Source organism: Vulpes lagopus, chromosome 19, assembly GCF_018345385.1.
Source record: "Vulpes lagopus strain Blue_001 chromosome 19, ASM1834538v1, whole genome shotgun sequence".
NCBI lineage: Eukaryota > Metazoa > Chordata > Mammalia > Carnivora > Canidae > Vulpes > Vulpes lagopus.
Window position 1 is genome coordinate 24,015,659 of NC_054842.1, and position 18,662 is coordinate 24,034,320.

Genomic DNA, 18,662 nt, shown 5'->3' on the forward strand with positions numbered 1-18,662 from the left:
TTAGATAAAATTTTATATTCTATTATAAACATGTCTTTATATAGTTTATAATAGAATATAAATGATAGAAGAATGAATATATACAGCTTTTTTTTTAGCATATAACTTTTTTTGAAATTGTGTGTATGCTTTAATGGCCCAAATGATACTTGGTATTTCAAGGGGTGCCTGGGTGACTCAGTTGGTTAAGTGTTCAACTCTTGATTTCAGCTTACATCATGATCTCAGGGTCTTAAGATCAAGCCCTGTGTCAGACTCCATGCTGGGCATGGAACCTGCTTAATATTCTCTCTCTCCCTCTTCTCTTCCTTCCCTTCTGGTATTCGCTCTGTCTCTCAAAAAAAAAAAAAAAAGATACTGTGTGTAGTATTCCTCATTGTATGTGTATTTGGCAGCCAAGATACTTAAGTAATAGAGATGCTTGACAGTTTTCTAATTTTATAGGAAAAGAGGAGCTAAGTTTGTATCCAAGAGAGTTGATGATTTCAAAGAAAAGTTTCAACATGAACTTGGAAGAGTTTTAGATCCGTAAGTTAATAATTAACTTTGAATTGATAGTATCTTTGGATGGAATTTAAAAAGCACTTTTGTAAATGTTGGTTTGTTTTCTTTTTTTTCTTTCTTTCTTTTTTTTTTTTTTTGTTGGTTTGTTTTCTATTAGGTTCTATCCATTAAGTAAGAAAGTCATCCTTTTGTGTGAATGAGGGAACTCTCTTAGCTGCCCTACTGCTTGAGGTTCCAGGAAAGTGCTGAGTCCTCTGAGATGAAGAGGGCGTTTAGAGACAAGGGGGGGGGGGGGGGAATTTTGTGTAAAGCTTTATTTCTGGGATATTAGAAACTTAATTTATCATGTTACATTTTTTCACTCTTTTCCTGTCTCTGTCTGCCTATCTGTACTTCCATATTCTGCTTTGAGTTAGGTTCTTAATTTTCTCTTTAAATCTGGGCTACTGAAAGGCAGGGAAAGAGTTTATCCATGCAAGTGAAAGATTAGAAGATTGGTGGGGGAACTGTTTGGTTATAGGAGAAATATAGGCAACTAAAAACATATGACAAGCATATTTTAAATTCCAGAGATGCCATGCGGTGAGTGTTTTAACTAAAGGATTTGTTTTCTTTGATAGCATTGAAGAAACAATGAATATTCCCCCAGACCACACATTTGGAGCTTGTCTCCATGCTGAAGAGTATGGTAAATATACAAACTTTCCCCTTAAAAAACAAACAACATGCTCACAAAGTTATGTGGTTAAATGCACCATCTCCTTCCTTCAAAGCTTCTAATTTTAAAGGCTTACAATGTTACATTAACATTAATGAACAATTTGTAGCACAAGAAAGAAAAAAAAGGTTCATATTTTGTTTGAAATAGGCACAGTTTAAAGCCTTTGTGAATGAATACCTTAAGTATAGTCAAGGCTCAGAACTTTATTTAGAAAATAAATATGGCCTGTATTAAATAAGCCAAGGTAACTTGAGGCAGCTTTTTTAATGAATTAAGCATTGTACTGGGTCCTTGTTACTCAGAATGTAGCCTGCAGACTGGCAGGGTTGGTGTCCCCTGCAAATCTCTTAGCAATGCAAAATCTCATGCTCCTCACCAGACCTACTGAAACTGAAACTGCATTTTACGATATTCCCACATTAACTGTAAGCACATTCAAGTTGAGGCACCGCTGTACACTTCAATTACATAATTAACTGTTCTCTTTCCACCCGCCAATCAATCAATTAATCCATAAAGTAGCAGAAGAAACTTTTCAGAATTTTCTCTTTATTTCTAAGCAACCTATACAGTAGATGTCCAAAGGGAAGACTATGCTAAAGCTTATCAGGATTGGGCTGTGAGTGGTTTTCAAAATATAATCTGTAGTCTACCTGCACTAAAATCACATAGGGAATTTATTAAATATGCAGGTTCCTGGGGCCTGTGCCCAGATATTCTGATCCAGTAAGCTCTTATGTACACTAAAGTTTAAGAACTGCTACTGAAAATGCTTTAGCTAAATCCCATTCATTGACAAATAAAATATATATTTATTGAGCTTATGAAACAGTATTTTAGAACATCATTAATTGCATTAATTAGGAGATTATATGTTGGTTCTGTTTTTAGATGAACTGTTATATGTTTAACGTATGCCTATCCATCACAGAGGCTCTTCCTATCAGTTAGAGTGATTAAGAGATGATTTAGGGAATCCATCAATTGCCCTGAAAAATAGATAGATAATCATGGTAAATTCTGCTTACTTGAGGGCAGGCTTCATGATGATGGGTGCTCTGTCTTGCTGTCTGTTGGATCCTTGGGGTCTAGCAAACAGTACATTTTTCACAAATATTTATAGCACGAATTGGTGAATCCAACACATAGTTTATCATTTTGACAATTTGACAACATTGACAAATTTCCTAATAGTTTATCGAAGTTATCCCTACAAATTGAATGAGATATTGTTACAAGATGAAAAGGAAGAAAACCGACATTAATAATTTTAAAAATATGTAAGTATCTGTACCAGCATTGGTGCTGCATAGTTTAACTGATATCTTCAGTTTAACTGTGAAAGGAGACTCTTTGAACTTTTCCTGGAGTTTATGGATGGACACAGATTAGCTCTAGGTTTTCACCTTTTGTGACCATTATTGGGGTCAACTAATAGCACTTGTTCTCAGAAAGCTCCTGCTTCTAAGAAGAAATTGATTTCTTTACTGGGCCTGGATTTCTCCTTTATACTTACTTATGGAAATAAAAGCAGAAGTACAAAGAATGTCTCATCCTGAAGGCCTAGAGTTATTGGTTATGTTAAGATACCTCTAGGAAGAGTGCAAGGGCTGTGGGCAGCCCCTAGAATGTACCAGAGCATAGGTAAGGTAAAGGAAAATCCAAGACTGGTAGACAGTGCTGCATCATGAGAATTGGTGCAGGGAGAGTACAATTAAAGCACTTACTTGATTTTTCTGACAGCCATCGTGTGGTAGCTAGGTCATGGGTCTCTCAGGGCCAGTACTTGTGCTCCTGATTTCAACTCTATAGAGATGATTCTTGTGTAGTTGTAAGTGATTTCACATAAGCTTCATATTTTTTCAGGGCAAGCCAGAAGATATCAGCATACATTTTACTCAACAGGAGTTACACTTAGTGGGATTATGGTGGGAAAACACTTGTAGCTGAAAAAAACCCAATCATTCAAATGGTTATTTTTGGATAGTAATAGAGAGGGAAGACCTTTGAAGATAAAAACTCAACAAAAGCTATTTTGTGGAAGAAGGAGGATCTCTCTTATACACAATACCCACCCACAGTATTTGTATCAGGGGCAGGAATGTGGAGGAGGAGAGGAAGCCATACTCATTTGTCAAAAATCACTCTCACTCTCTTGATTTCCTCTTACAGAGCCTTACTTCTGCTTTGACCACTTTAGGATAATCTGATGGTAGCTGATTCCATTTCAGATGACTTTGGCCTCAGGCACTTGCCCAGTTCCTACAACCAGCATTTGTTGTGGGGTTCTGACCCATATCTACCCTTAAAAACATGACTTTCATCAGAATATGTCAGTTTAGCTCCTGTTTTTATAATAAGAAAGAATCTTAGAGGTGCAATGAATACCTATTAAGAGAGACCCTTGACAGAGCCTAAAATAGGGCCTTTTCAAAGTACTTATAAATATTAGTTGCTGTGAACTACAAGAAATGTAATGATTTAAATTATTCCATCTAGCTTATTATAGCCAACAGCCAACATGATCCTGCCCCAAGAAAGCAAGAAGGGAGGGGTGTAGGCCAGGAGAAAATGAACTGAGGTAAAATATTTCTTCTTCATCCACCAAGCCATCACATCTGGTGATGCAACATGGGCAACTCTAGTCTAATCTCTGTCACCATTAACATCCAAGGAATGTTTTCCAAAAGGGAGTGGCAAGAAATGGGGCTTATAGGCAGTGTGTATGTTGTACTTTCTTTGTGTCATTGTCTGGGGAAGTTCCTTTAAGTCATGAAGGATAAATGGAAGCAAGGGCCAGGTCTGGGGGCATATAGCAGGAGAATTGGAGAGTTTATTACTTCTAGATAACTGAGGGGGTTGTGGATTAGGACTCAATTAGTGGAATTGTGGATGAGGCTTGGTTTCCTGTGCAGGTGGCTGAGAAATGGGAACTTGATATGCAGACTGAAAAGTCATATTTGGAGAGAGTAGGGTATTTGAATTCAGTTTTTACAAGGGATCCCAGAGGTTTAGTCAACTTCAAGGCATGCAAAGTGGTCCCCACATGGACTCTGCCCTAGCTTTCAGATCCTCAGTATTGTAGACAAATGTCTACAAAGAAGCAGAGAGGCAAGGACTATCATCTTAGGAAAGACAGCCAAGTAGGGCTGATACTTGACCCCTAAAATTCATTTTGTCAGAACTTTTTTATTGAACAGAGAATTCACATAAAACAGCAATATTAAGTTTTTATCAATTACTTTATGTACTTTTTAAATACTTTTTCTGTCATGCTACATAATAGTTTCAGAGTTAGGCATGAGGTTTTTTTGTTGTTGTTCACAGACTTTGGTAGATCTCTCTTTTTTAGGATAGGAAAAATATTAACAGACTTTAAATTCAGATAAAAGACTTTACCCCTTTCCTTCACTTTTTAATAGGAGCTGGTGATCTCATCCATAACAGACTTCCAAGTGAATATCTTCAAGGCAAGGATAGACAGAGAGCCCTGATTGCAGCAGTGCGACATCACTTGAAGAAAGTTAATTACCAAAACTTTGACACTTTGCTGGCAGCCTTCAGGCATTATGATAAGGCCAGTATTTGATGGAGGTTTTTGGACTATGCACGGGCTTATAGATCTCGGTGGGTTGCTGTAGATCAGGGGTCAGCAGATGATGGCCCGTGGGTCAAATCCAGCCCACCATCTGTTTTTGTAAATAGTTTTTAAGTATTTTCTATGGCCACTTTTGCACTACAAATGCAGAATAGTGCGTCAAGGGACTGAATGACCTGCAAAATCTAAAATACTTACATTTTGGCCCCTGACAGTAGAAGTTTGCCGACCCCTGGAGTAGATCAGTGTTTGCCAAAGTGTGATCCTTTTATCACTACCAAGGTTACTTGGGAACCTGTTAGAAATGTGCAATCTAAGGCCTGCTACTGAAGTGTGAACTCCAGGTTGGGGCCTAGCAAGTTGTTATAACAAGCTCTGCAGGCAATTCTGATAAAATTTGAGAACCACTGTGGCAGATTAAACTGTAGTGTGCTGGAAGCAAGGGGTGGGGTGGGGAGGGGGCATCATAGATCCCCAGGGAAGATTCCTGGGTCTAGGCCATCATACCTAAAGCTGAGTATGTACACATAGTGCTGTCAATCTAGGTCCAAGTCAAGCTTAGAATGCGTCTACCCGGAGGGAGCAAGGTGTGGTTTCAGTTTTCTCTCTCTTTTTTTAAAGCTTTTAAAACTATTTATTCGTGAGAGACATACAGAGAGATGCAGAGACATAGGCAGAAGGAGAAGCAGGCTCCCAATGGGGAGCCTGATGTGAGACTCAATCCCAGGACCCTGGGATCACAGCCTGAGCCAAAGATAGATGCTCAACCAATGAACACCCAGGCCTCCCTGTGGTTTCAGTTTTGAGAGTGTAAGATTATTCCATTTTCAAGCTACTCTAAATTGTGTCCTTTCATAAAGTCAGATCAGTCTAGGGCTAGATAATTACTTCACGTGATTTTAGGCCATCACAGGACTGCTTTCACCAAGCTGCACTGCCTTTAGCTTACACTAAGATGCTCTATTTTACAAACCTTTTGTGAAAAATCACACAATTTTGTTAGTATGCCCATGAGGCTGTTATTTATTTTTGTCACATGCATCCTCTTTATAAAGAAACCTAGTCTTTCTAAAGATGATTGTGCTTCATTTATGTATCTGGTTTGATTTTACCTCATGAACAGCATGAATTTTGTACTGATTGTGAATACCTTTTTGACTTGGCCATCAGGAAACTCAAAGCCAATGTAACAAAATGCATCTAGTTTGTGAACACAATCTTATAGCATACATTTTGTGTGGTCTTTTATTCCACATTTCTTCTTATTTTATTTATTTATTTATTTATTTTAAGATTTTATTTATTTATTCATGAGACACAGAGAGAGAGAGAGGCAAAGACACAGACAGAGGGAGAAGCAGGCTCCATGCAGGGAGCCAGACATGGGACTCAATCCTGGATCCCCAGGATCACACCCCGGGTTGAAGGCAGTGCTAAACGTCTGAGCCACCTGGGCTGCCCTCTTCTTATTTTATTTCATCTTTATTTTCTCTCTGCCTTGATTTCCTCACTCTTTGGGCTCTGTTTAACAGCACTTATTTTTTTAGGCAGCCTCAAACTATTTTAGAATGAGTTTAATTGAAACCATAAAAGCTCATAAATAAACCTGTGGTGATGTAGTGCATCATAATCTTGATATGAGAAGGAAAAAAAGCAGAATAATTTTATCTCAAAGAGAAAAGATAATATTTGTATCTTCCTTCCAATGTTGAGCACAATTTTTAGAAAAGTTATGCTTCAGATTTTTATCTTAAAAAAATCTTGATTACTCATTGGCTTATTCAGTTTAATCCATTCATTTTATTTGTTTTTAGATTAGAGGCCTGTGTGCCTGTGTTGTACTGATGAATAAAAAGTGGGTTAAATATCTCATTTAAGTTTGTACCAATTATGTAGGGACAAACACCAATCAGTCACCCACTGCATTTCTCACAAAGTTGTGTTTAAAGAAAATGTAAGTATTCAACTGTTTCTCTGGTTTTTAATAGAGACCAATTGCTATTTACAGGTAATTTAAAAATGAATCTTCAGAATTAAAATATGTAAGCTAAAATAAGTACATTTTAAACTTTAGTCAAATACAAGTATCTTACAAAGATGATAGCAGTGTAAATTTAGATAGCAGTAATATGAATAAGAGAAACTACCACAATACAGAGTGTTCTGCTTTTCAAAAATTCTTCATTTTAAATGTAATTATAGGCAAGATGATCATCTTAATAGCTGTTGATTATCTTAGTGAACCACCAGGCACATTCCTTATGATAAAATTAAATTAAGCAGGGAGGAAATTACTGAGAATTATTTAATGTTGATATACCTTTTAAATAGTTAACTTTTAATACGACAATGCAGTGCTCACTGTCCTTGAGGAGCTTTCTTTTCTGAGAGGGTAATAAGATGTGGGTCTTCTAGTACAGCTGTAGGATAATTTTTGATTATCTGAATCTTCTATTATTGCATGCCCAGATTTACCTTAATGAAAAACACAAAACAAAACAGAACAAATAAACCATGATTCATAAATGAATCTTATTGGCTTAGAGGATTAATTCTTCTATTTATTGAACACTCACTGTACATTAAACATTATTCCAGATAATGTGTAGACTTTCCACTTAGGAAATTTAAAGTCTAGAGGTGAAATAAAAAGACTCATCATGTCCAGAAGTGGTCACAGCAACATCCCAAATTTTCAAAATAGGTATATATTATTCCAATTCCTTTTATTCTCATCATTATCCAGGAATTAGCTGAGATGAGATTATTCCTCTTTGGGGATAGCTGCATTCAGCTATAAAACTCGTTGTGTAAGCTAGAAGCTGGGGAGGAAGATAGACAATTTTTGTGAAGGTTATTCCAAAGCTCAGTCTTACCCGATGGCTGTAGATGCTTGGTGTAGGAAAGGTTCACTGAATACCTTGACTAACAGCTCATTATTGAATAACACTTTTGCTATAAGACACACCATTGCCATGCAGAAAATGGTCCAGAAAGCAAAACACATGACTCATATTCATTTCATGGGCCATAATTCTGTGCTTGGAGCTGGCTGATTGAACTAGAATATCAATCCCATAGCTTGAAAATGTTTCAACTGTATGAGGCACCACCAATAGCTTGAGAGGGAATGAAGGTTCCATGTAGTCAGTATGCCAGGAGCATGGAGGCAATGTGTCATCTGTGATGTGTCCTCCCTTACCTCTCAAATTGGCCAACTTTTGTCAGGAGTCACAAATGTGGCATGTGATGTGGTAACCTCTGCCTTAGAAATATAGAGGTGCTTTACCTTGTAGTGATTGGGGTATCCCCATGTCTGGTACAACAGTAGGTCCAGGCAGCGGTGGTGGCAATATGGATTGATTCAGGCACATTCAGAAGCTTGAATTCAGTCTGAGAATGGGCAAAGAATGGACCCTTATCATTGGCATCTATGTGGCTTACCCACATGGTTCAATCAACATCTATTTGTTACCATAGTTCTCAGACTCAGAAAAGTGTCTTTAATCATCTAGTGGCTTTTCAACCAAACAGGCAGGCCATTGGTAACAGTCCAAGAATCAGTAAAAATATAACAGGTTCATCAAGGGGAGTACTGGGCAGAGCCATGAAACTAGCCTTGAGTTTTGCCCACTGAGTAGATTGACTATGTGCATTTTTTATCATAACTGTCATTAAAAGCCACAGCAGCCCAGTGAAGACCACTGGGTTTCAAGTTAGTAAACCCAACCCAGAGGTTCTGAGTGTCAAAATCATTAGTCACAGAGACTTGAACCTCAAAGGGGTCATTAGGGTTGTGGGTACTGGCATCGTCTACATGTGGCTCATGAGTAATACGAGCATGTCAAGTGTCAGTACCAGTTATACATTTAGCCATGAAAGCTACAGAAATAATATATTGCTGGCTTTCCTTCTTCACTTTGAACAAACCCTGTTCACACCCCACTATCTGAATCCAGACATCTCCTCCCCCTAGAGACTGAGTAGGATGATGACTTTGGCAAAGAAGCCATACAAGTTTGAGACTTTGCCCCTCTGAAGTTCTACAGTATACTTGAACAAATGAACGTAGCATTTGATCTCCCTTGGGGACAGGGAGACCTTAGTTCCACATCTAGTTATCTTTCTCCTTATGGCAGCTGAGGTTGGAGCATGGAGGAAGGGATGATCCAGGGTGCAGATGGTGTGACTTAGTACCTGGAGAGTAAGAAACATTTACTTTGAGTTTTGAGTTTTGCAGCACAATGAAACAAACCACCAACGTTTTCAGCCCACACAAATCTGTATATTGGGCAATGAAGTCATCATTCTTGGTGCCATCTATTTCAGTTTTGGGGACCTCTTGATTCAACTGCCATATCCTAGGTGGCTTTTCATCAAGGGTGATGGAATTTGCATTTTTGGTTGACTGGGCCTTGCAGCAGAGATTTTTATAAAGGAATCTACTTTAGTCCAGGGCATTTGCAACCCCCTTGTCAAGATAATATGTTTTATTTTTATTTATTATTTTTTTTTAAGATAATATGTTTTAAAATTTTATTCTATCTCAACATAAGTGTCAGGCCTATGGATCTGTCTGCAGGAATTTATCTAGGGTTCATTTGGTCAGTTCCTCATTCTCCAGGGATCACCTTCATCAGCATTGTAAAACTAATCCGGAGCATGAGACCTGAATACTAGTCAATGAATCATTTATCTTTTCTCTTGGGAGTTTGTCTCAGGGGAATTTCTCTGAGAGGGCCAAAGCTCCCTTAATAGCAGCCAGGACCCACTGCAAAAATATTCAAATCTTTTACTTTCATCTCCAAATGGGTTTATGGTTTGATAGACTCCAGGAGGGGCTTAGGGGCAAGATATCTCAGCTCTTGCCATTTTTCCTTAACAAGCATTATGCGTTCTGTCCCTTTATCTCCCATCCAAGTACTAACCATGCCCCATCCTGCTTAGTTTCCAAGATCACACGAGATTGGGAGCATTCAGGGTAGTATGGCTGTAGACAACTCCTTTATCTCCCAAATGGGCAGTTCCTGCCCAAAGCCTTCATAAATTTCCCTCCTTTCTCACACAGTGTAGGTGCTCCTGTCTTTAACTGTTGTCTGGAAGAACGTGGAACATCCTCTGCTCTGCCTACCAGGATGAATTTTAGTGTTAATTGTTAAAACGGGGCCAGATTAGTAGCATGACCCTCTTGCCCATAGGAGTGTTAACAAACAGGCAACAGTCTTTGAATCTGCCTCCCTGTATTTGGCCTACAACTACTTCCCCAATTTCTCCTCATTACCAGACAATGGAGTGGAGGATCATTTAATGCTCAGTTGGAACACCAGAGGTGTTAAAAACTTTGAAAGCATGGGAAATTGTAGAATGCTGTCAAAAGTACACAATGTTGGTTAAATGTCATGGACAAATCATGGTTATATCTGCCCTACCATAGTGTAAACAGCATGATTTAAAGAAAAAAAAAATTAAAGTAGAATGAACAAAAATCCTGAGCCACACCCCACTCCAACTTACTGTGCACATTCAAATTACTTGTGCACATGTCAAGTTGGCACAATGAGGATTTTGCTTAATATTTGACTACTCTTATATAAAAAAATAAGACAAATTCTTTGAATTTATATGATAGATCTTTCTTTTTCTTAAATGAAATAATAGATATTGCATACTCTGCTCTTAAAGACAATGCTCATTTCATCTTTTTCTACTTTGTGTCTAACAGAATGGAGATGGGGTGATAGATAAAGCCGAGCTTCGGGAGGCTTGTGAACAGGTCAGCTTGCACTTAGATGAGAAGCTCCTGGACCAGCTATTTGACTACTGTGATGTGGATAATGATGGGCTGATTAACTACCTAGAATTTGCAAATTTTCTTAACTGGAAGGATAAAATGCCTCTTAAAGAGTATGAAGAGAGGGTCATAATTAAAGGTATTTAATTTTTGAAGGTTTGCTGAATTCTTAAATGGACTTTTTAGTTTTCAGTTTTCTAGGAGCTTGACTTGTCAACCTTAATATTATATATTTAAAAATATGCACATATATATGTTATTTGCTTGTTTATGCATAGAATATCTGTGGAAGGACAGGAAAGAATTTGATGACATTTAAGGGGAACCAGGTAGCGAAGGGACAGGGTGGCAATAAGACTCACATTTTAATCTATGTGTTTATGTCTTTTGAATTTGGAACCATGTATTGTCCATTCAAAAGAAAAAAAATTAAAGGCAAAACAGTTTACACTAAAGTCCAAAATATGAAAGACAGTTCCTCAGAAAGTTGTTTGAAAACCATTGTCTTAGAGTAATTAGCCCCCTTCCTCCAGGAAAAGTCAATAGTAAAACAGAATTTGACATAAAATTTATTCTTTTCCATTTTGTAAGAGAAAGAAAAACAATTTTTACCTTTATTCAAATGCTTTCATGTTTCCACATTGACTTCTTGCATCACTATTATGCATAATTATGTATATGTAAAATCACAGTGAATGTATCATTTTTATTTGGCTTTTTAAAATTTAGCTTTCAAACTTCTATGGAATTAAGAAATAGCTTTATGGCAAACTTTTTTATAAATTTCATTTTCAGTTCTCTCATGTTGATGTATGATGAGTTACTAAGCCATTTCCTCACTCTTTGAAATTTAGGTTATTTCCAGATATTTTAAAAGTAATATCGGTAATGCTACAGTGATTATCATCTCTCAAAAATCTTTTTTTTCTAATTATATTTCATTTCCTATGAATGTTATTATTGTCACAGAAGTAACTATATTTTCATTTTGTTTTTCTAAATGATTGTACTAATTTGCAATTTTATCAGCCAAATCTGTGAGGTTATACTCTAACTTTGCTACCATTGAGTATTATTTCAAACATTCTTGTAATTTAGTTGTTACCACGATACTTTGTTCACTTTAATGTTCAAATTTTGATTATTAGAGAGGATTTACTTTTTAAAAAGGTTGTTTACACTTCTATCTCCTCTGGAATATTCTTCCTCCAAAAAGTTAAATTATTACTGTTTTTACTTTTATTCTGTCATGCCTTTCTGCAAGGCCAAACCAGATTTGGGGCCTTATTGATGATGTGAGCCCTTAATGAGTTTCTGAGATGGCCTTTCTATTCTAGCTGCTAGGAAAGCAAGAGGCTCTTCTTTACCTAAAGAAGATTTTTTAGAAAACAATTCTACCGTAGTCCTTTCAGAAAATACAAAAAGAGCTGATAGTTTATAGTTTTTTTCTTCTTGGCACAACTCATGAAGTAGTGGGGGAAAGCAGAAGCCTGTTTTTAAAACGGATAGTTTTTCAAATTGTTCCTGGTTTTGATGTTCTGATTTCATCAGCCACCTTCAATGAAGTCCTTGAGGTTTTCCATCTTCTGAGATACCAGCCAGTGTGGTTCAGTCAGAAAGGGCTCAGGAATGTTTTGCCAGGAATTTTCTTATATCCAATTCTACTTACTGTTGACTTCTAGAGGAAAGGGTGAAGTATTCTAAGGCAGTGGCTTTAAAACAGTTCTTTGAGAAACTGTTTCTCATACTTGTCTGTATTTCTGCTTTTTTGAGGGGCACAGCGAGGGGATTAGAGGTTTTGGAACACAAGGCCTGAATGTGTTCAGGACGGTGATTGGCAGGAGCTGAATAGGGGCTGCCGGCTTTAGATAGGCATGTCTTTTCTAGTTTGTTACGGTTCCCACCCCAACCTGATACTGGGGCACCGTCTGCCTTTGCAACCCTTGCTTGGAGCCCTGAGAGTTCTTCCAGAGATTGAAAGGCCACAGCGCCCTCTAGTGCTAGCTGTGTAGCCACCAGCGGTGTGGACAAGGTGACAGGAATTTACTCCTAAATTTCAGAATGACTCAGCAAAGCAAATCTTCAAAAGCATAGTCTTGAAATTTGAGTCTTACCTCAGGGCTTTCTTTTATACACCGATATGAAGAGAGTCATTTATATAATCGGTTCCTGCCATGTACCACCATCAGGTATGTGTGGAATTTACAACTCCAAATGTGTTTTCTCCTGTCCCTCTTTGGGCACAACTTTGGAAATAACTGGTAATCCTGTAGTTTAAGTTAAATGTAAAAATAAACTCTAATTTTTATTTTAAGGGAAAAATAGGTTCCATGTTTTCATTGGTTTCTCAGATTTAAAAGCTTTATTCTAAAGTGGATAGAGGGATCCCTGGGTGGCGCAGTGGTTTAGCGCCTGCCTTTGGCCCAGGACGCGATCCTGGAGACCCGGGATCGAATCCCACATTGGGCTCCCGGTGCATGGAACCTGCTTCTCCCTCTGCCTGTGTCTCTGCCTCTCTCTCTCTGTGTGTGTGTGACTATCATAAATAAATAAAAAATTTAAAAAAAAAATTAAAAAAAATAAAGTGGATAGAGTGGCAAGAACAGGCCATGTTCAGATTTCCTGGTACATGACATTGGCTTGCCTTTGCTCTTCCACAGTGGGGTGCTGGCATCAGTGGAGGGCTTTCACAAGCCCAGTCTCAGTCTCTACCAGCAAGGAGAGAGACTAACCAGGAAAACTGATTTCGTTGCAGAACAGCAAGCACAAAGTAGTGATTCTTTCCTATACTTCCTACCCTTCCCGCTCCCTCTTTGCTTAAAGGTAGAAAACCAGATTGTACAAACCGTACTGAGGCTTATGTGGAAGAATCTGAACCAACTCTCCTAATAAAACCAGAAGACATAGTCTTAAAAGAACCAGGGAGCTCAGAAAAGACTCTCCGGACGCTTCTGAGGCCAAGTGATAAAGTTTCTAATTACTATAAGACAACTTCTTCTGAGATCAGTGCGGTTGTAGGAGCTATTCCTTCTACTTGTGAGTATGTCACATTATTTGCTGAGTTTTAAAAGGGTCAGCAAAGAAGTGTCCTTTGTCCTTTTATTGTCCCCAGCTTCTGTCTTCATTTAGTTGTTTCTCCAAGCTAGGACTTCCATTCAGTTCTGTATTTGAAGCATCTAAGGGTCTCAATAAATGTAGGCTGAACTGAACTATTGTTAGTGATGACGCAAGTCAAATGATTCCCTCAATATTAATGAAATTGATTTATGATGATTAGAACCTTGAATGTTACACAATGTAACACTGAACGTTACAAAGTGTTAGGAGACGCATAAGCCATGTGATTCTTAGCTACAAACAGATTTGCCTTCAAATATTTGAAGAGCTTTTGCAAAACTATTCTGTATATCTTCATTCTCCATCTGTTAGTTTGCTAGGGCTGCCATAACAAGTGTAACACACTGGATGGCTTAAACAACAGAAATTTATCGTTTTACAGTTCTGGAGGCTGAAAGTCTGAGGCCAAGGTATTGGCAGGGTTGGTTCTTTCTGGGACTGTGAGAGAGGATCTGTTCCAGGCCCCTCTCCTAGATTCTGGTGTGTTGCTGGCAATTCTTGGTTTGCTCTTGCTGCATCACCCTGATTTCTGCCTTCACATTCACATGGCTTCCTCCTATGTGAGAGTCTGTGTCCAAATGGCCTGTTTTATAAGGACTCCAGTCACATTGGATTAGTGGCCCATCTTATTCCAGTGATTTTATCTTAATTTAATTAACTACAAATGTAATAGCTCTCTTAAGGTTTTTTTATTTTTAAGTAATCTCTACACCCAACATGGGGCTTTAATTTACAATCCCAAGAGACTATTTTATGTTGGTCAAGATCACTTCCTTAGACTAAGGACATGACTAAGGATGCATGTATTTTTCTTAACTGGATTTTACAGACATGCTGTATATTCTGGTTTAATGAGATCTTGCTACTCCCTTTAGAATAGTGCTATCCAATAGAAATAGAACTGGAGTTATATGTACTCAAAAATTTTTAGTAGACATATTAAGAAAAAAAGTGAAACTAATTTTAATAGTATATATGCTTTATATATAATATATAGATCTCCCAAATATTTTTCAACAATTAATCAATATAAAATGATAAGATATTCCACTTTTTTTGGGTACTAAACCTTTGAAATTTAGCATGTATTTTATACTTATATCACATCTCAGTTTGGACTAGCCTCATTTCAAGTTATGTACTCAGTTGTCATGTGTGGCTAGTGGCTGCTGTATTGTAGAGCTCAGTTTTAGAATGTCTGTTTTCCTTTCTCATCGGGTCCTAGGTTATCCCATCTATGGTGTTCCAACCATTCGGTCTGATATTCCTGCCCCCCGAATTCGTCGCATCAGTGATAGAACTAATTATGGTGAAGAGGGCAATGCCTATTCACTACTACATCCTACTGTCTTTGGCCAGAAAGGAGTGTTTGAAAGAGACTTCTTCAAGACCAGATCAAAAAAAGAGGTACAGCATATTATTCAAAAGACTTGAAAGAAATGTCAACTTCACATAAACACACAAAGATGAAAATGTCTATCAACAACTATTTAGACTGTTTAAAACTTGAGCTTTGATATTATAGAAGTCATCAAGATCCCCAAATAGGATTCTCGAGGATAACGTTCAGTTTGATTATGATGTTTTGGTACTATTCTTCGAGCAGATGTTCTTCTAAGACAGGAAACATTATATTCACATCATATATCCACTATGACCTATGTATAAAAAGAAAAATATTTCCCTAAGGTACTCAACACTATTCTTAGTTGAGAAAAAGCAAAAGGGACCAATCCCTTCCTTGTGTAAGTATCTCATGGTTTTGTAGCTTCAAAACCAAAGAGTAAGTACGAGAAGGGCCACTCTGCTACCCTTCTTAGGTACTGCTACTATTTTATGGCTTAGATTATCGGTGAGAGCACTTATTTAAAATATTCTGTCCTGTTGCCATACCATTTGTCAGCCCATGTATATTGTTTTTGTTTGTTAGAAAACATGGTCCTCATATTCTAGGTGGTTTTCTTCCTAGGTGGGTTATAAACAGGAGCAACTAGCTAGGTCCAAATAGCCACTAGGATTCTAAGGGCCAAGGATTAATAGCAAGCTTGGTCAGTCTGTCTTGATCTGCACTCTAGAAAGCAGAGTATAATCTAGGGTGCAACTGCTTCTTCAGAACTTTCATATCCAGAACTAGGAATGATATGAGCAGATGTAAATAGACATATGATACCTTTTGGGACCTCAGATGAAGGGGTGATGACTTGATAACTCACCAACTACTAATGGTAATGATTATAAATTAATGATGATAAATTAATGATGATAAATTCATTCCAACATTTAATTCCCACTGAAGTAGGGGACAGAGGAAGGGAGAAGAAACTCAGAGGAGATGCCTGCTGGCTGCTCCCAAAGAAGGAATTCAGGGTCCACCCCAGGGGATCAGAGAAGGGATGCCCCCAGATTGTTTCACTTCTCTTAATTACTCTAAAGGCCTTATGAAATAGAAGTGCAGAGTTGCCAAAAGGAACAAAAATTGCCTGCTTGGGATCCCTGGGTGGCGCAGCGGTTTGGCGCCTGCCTTTGACCCAGGGCGCGATCCTGGAGACCCGGGATCGAATCCCACGTCAGGCTCCCGGTGCATGGAGCCTGCTTCTCCCTCTGCCTATGTCTCTGCCTCTCTCTCTCTCTCTCACTGTGTGCCTATCATAAAATAAAAAAATAAAATTAAAAAAAAAATTGCCTGCTTGTTGCATGATGGCTAAAGTTCTTTTAACGAGGAAAGTCATCTTTTATTTCACACATCTAGAAAAAAAAGAGAAGAAAGAACCCAAATGAGTGGTTGGAGAAATAAAGCTAATGTAAGAATGGATGGGTTTCTGGATGATATTAACTAATCAGTGTATTGTGATGGAATGGAGAACTAGGGGAGGGATGCCTCTTGAGGAGTGGGAAAGGAAATGGAGGAGCAGGTCTTGGATGCTCAAGACTGATTTGGGCCACTTTCAGAATTCACTCTGTGGGGACAGCCTTCACCAGCCACTGGTTGGAGGAGAATCACAACTCTGCACTGGGGCACTGAAGTGTTTTTGCTGTACAACCACAGCTGCTGGAAGCTCTGCTCTTCTGAATTTCAAGTGTATTTGATTATACTGTTAATTTCCCATGAGGGTACATCATTTCTAGGGGATCTTTTAATTGTTGTTAAGATTCTGTTTAATAGACGTATTCTGCAACTCTTCTTCTTCTTCTTCTTCTTCTTTTTTTTTTTTTTTTGGCTTCCTATTCACTGTCTGACCTTTCTTTCAGTTTCCCTCTTGGCTTTTTTTCTATATGCTTCAAAGTAAATGTTTTTCCTCTTTTAAATTTAGTTTCATTTTCCCCCCAAATCTTTTATTTCCTCTACTCATTCTAACATTTCTTTCCACTGCTAGTTATCTTTCCTTATATTTTCCCTTAATAGTTATCATTGCAGAGCGATTACTAATAACCTAAATTTGCTCAGATTTCAGATATGCTCAGATTTTAGTTTGCTCAGTTGTTCATGCATACTCTCTCTAGCATTTGCACACCTGCAACTATAAAGTTTATAATAGGACAGTTAGAGACATTTTATAAATGACTCTATTTTAAAGAAAAACTAGTTTTTGAAGGCTTGACATGACATATATAAGATTCTAGTGACAAGAAGTGAGATAGAATTCAGGTCCAGTGAAACTTTTTCTTTAACTTTTTTACTCATTTTGCCTGAATCTGGCTACCTCCCTTTAAAATAACCAGATGCACTTAAAGAATTGGAAGTAGGGGCACCTGGGTAGCTCATCTAGTTAAGTGTCTGCCTTCAGCTCAGGTCATGACCCCAGGATCCTTGGATCAAGCCCTGCATCGGGCTCTCTGCCCAGGGGGGAGTCTACTTCTCCCTCTCCTTCTGTGCCCCACTCCCAGCTCTCTCACCATGTCAAATAAATAGATAAAATCTTAAAACAAAAAAGAGTTGGAAGTAATTTTATATATGGGCTAATATAAGTGAATATTCTCATATTCATATTAACAAAATGATTCCTGAATTGAAAGTACTGGGATTTTGGTATCTACTTATTATTAAATGTAATAGGCACACACATACACACGTGTGGGTGCACACTTTTTTGGGATGAATTTCCACAGTCTTAGATGTTATAAAGATATATTTTTTAAAGGTTTTATTTATTTGAGATAGAGAGCAAGTGAGAGACAGAGACAGAATGAGTGAGAGAAAGGGCAGAGGCAGAGGGAGAGGGAGAAGCAGACTCCTTGCTGAGCAGGGAACCCCATCTGGGGCTCAGTCCCAGGGACCCTGAGATTGTGACCTGAGCCAAAGGCAGATGCTTAACGAACTGAGCCACTGAGGCACCCCAAAGATATTTTTAAAATACAAATTTAAAAACACAAATTTTTGTCTGATTTTCAATATTTTCCCCCCTAGATTGCAGAGATATTATGTAACATTGGTGTTAAGCTTTCTGATGAAGAATTTGAAAATGTATGGAATCTTGCATCAAAAAAACACCACAGAGGAGAAGTTTGTGTTGAAACCATCAGAAACGTTCTGGATGAGCTACAACATGCAGACAGAATCAAGTGTAAAACAAGCATGTGATATTTTGGAGTTCATTCATTTAAACAAAAGAATTACTAAATATGTGTTCATGAAAAATGTTTAGTCCATTCTGGTTTTAGATCTTATGTTAGAATTCAGCAACTGCTGTAGTAGGACTCCTATGCTTACGTGTTGCTAATAAATTTGATTTGGGATTTTAAGGTTTATTTTATTTTCTGTAAAACACCAAAGAACTTGACAAGCACTTAGAGTTAACGTTTTACCTAGGAGATGTTTGTAATGTTTAGTATGCTTGGGAAGTCTATGCCTTTTAGTCGGTTGACTGAAATTCAAGTCTAGTTTGTGATATCAGGTTGACAATATTTTGCCTTCAACCTTTTGTTATTTTCAT

General features: G+C 37.8%; 1 protein-coding gene across 1 annotated transcript in view; it reads left to right on the plus strand.

Moving 5' to 3' along the window:
* Positions 1–18,453, plus strand: part of EFHB (EF-hand domain family member B) — a 54,451-nt gene extending 35,998 nt beyond the window's left edge. The window contains exons 9-15 of the mRNA XM_041734261.1: positions 445–528; positions 1,125–1,192; positions 4,648–4,802; positions 10,546–10,753; positions 13,438–13,650; positions 14,957–15,138; positions 18,137–18,453. Coding sequence (XP_041590195.1) covers positions 445–528; positions 1,125–1,192; positions 4,648–4,802; positions 10,546–10,753; positions 13,438–13,650; positions 14,957–15,138; positions 18,137–18,310 — 1,084 coding nt within the window. The 3' untranslated portion in view covers positions 18,311–18,453. The remainder of the gene's footprint in view (positions 1–444; positions 529–1,124; positions 1,193–4,647; positions 4,803–10,545; positions 10,754–13,437; positions 13,651–14,956; positions 15,139–18,136) is intronic.
* Positions 18,454–18,662: the final 209 nt, after the last annotated feature.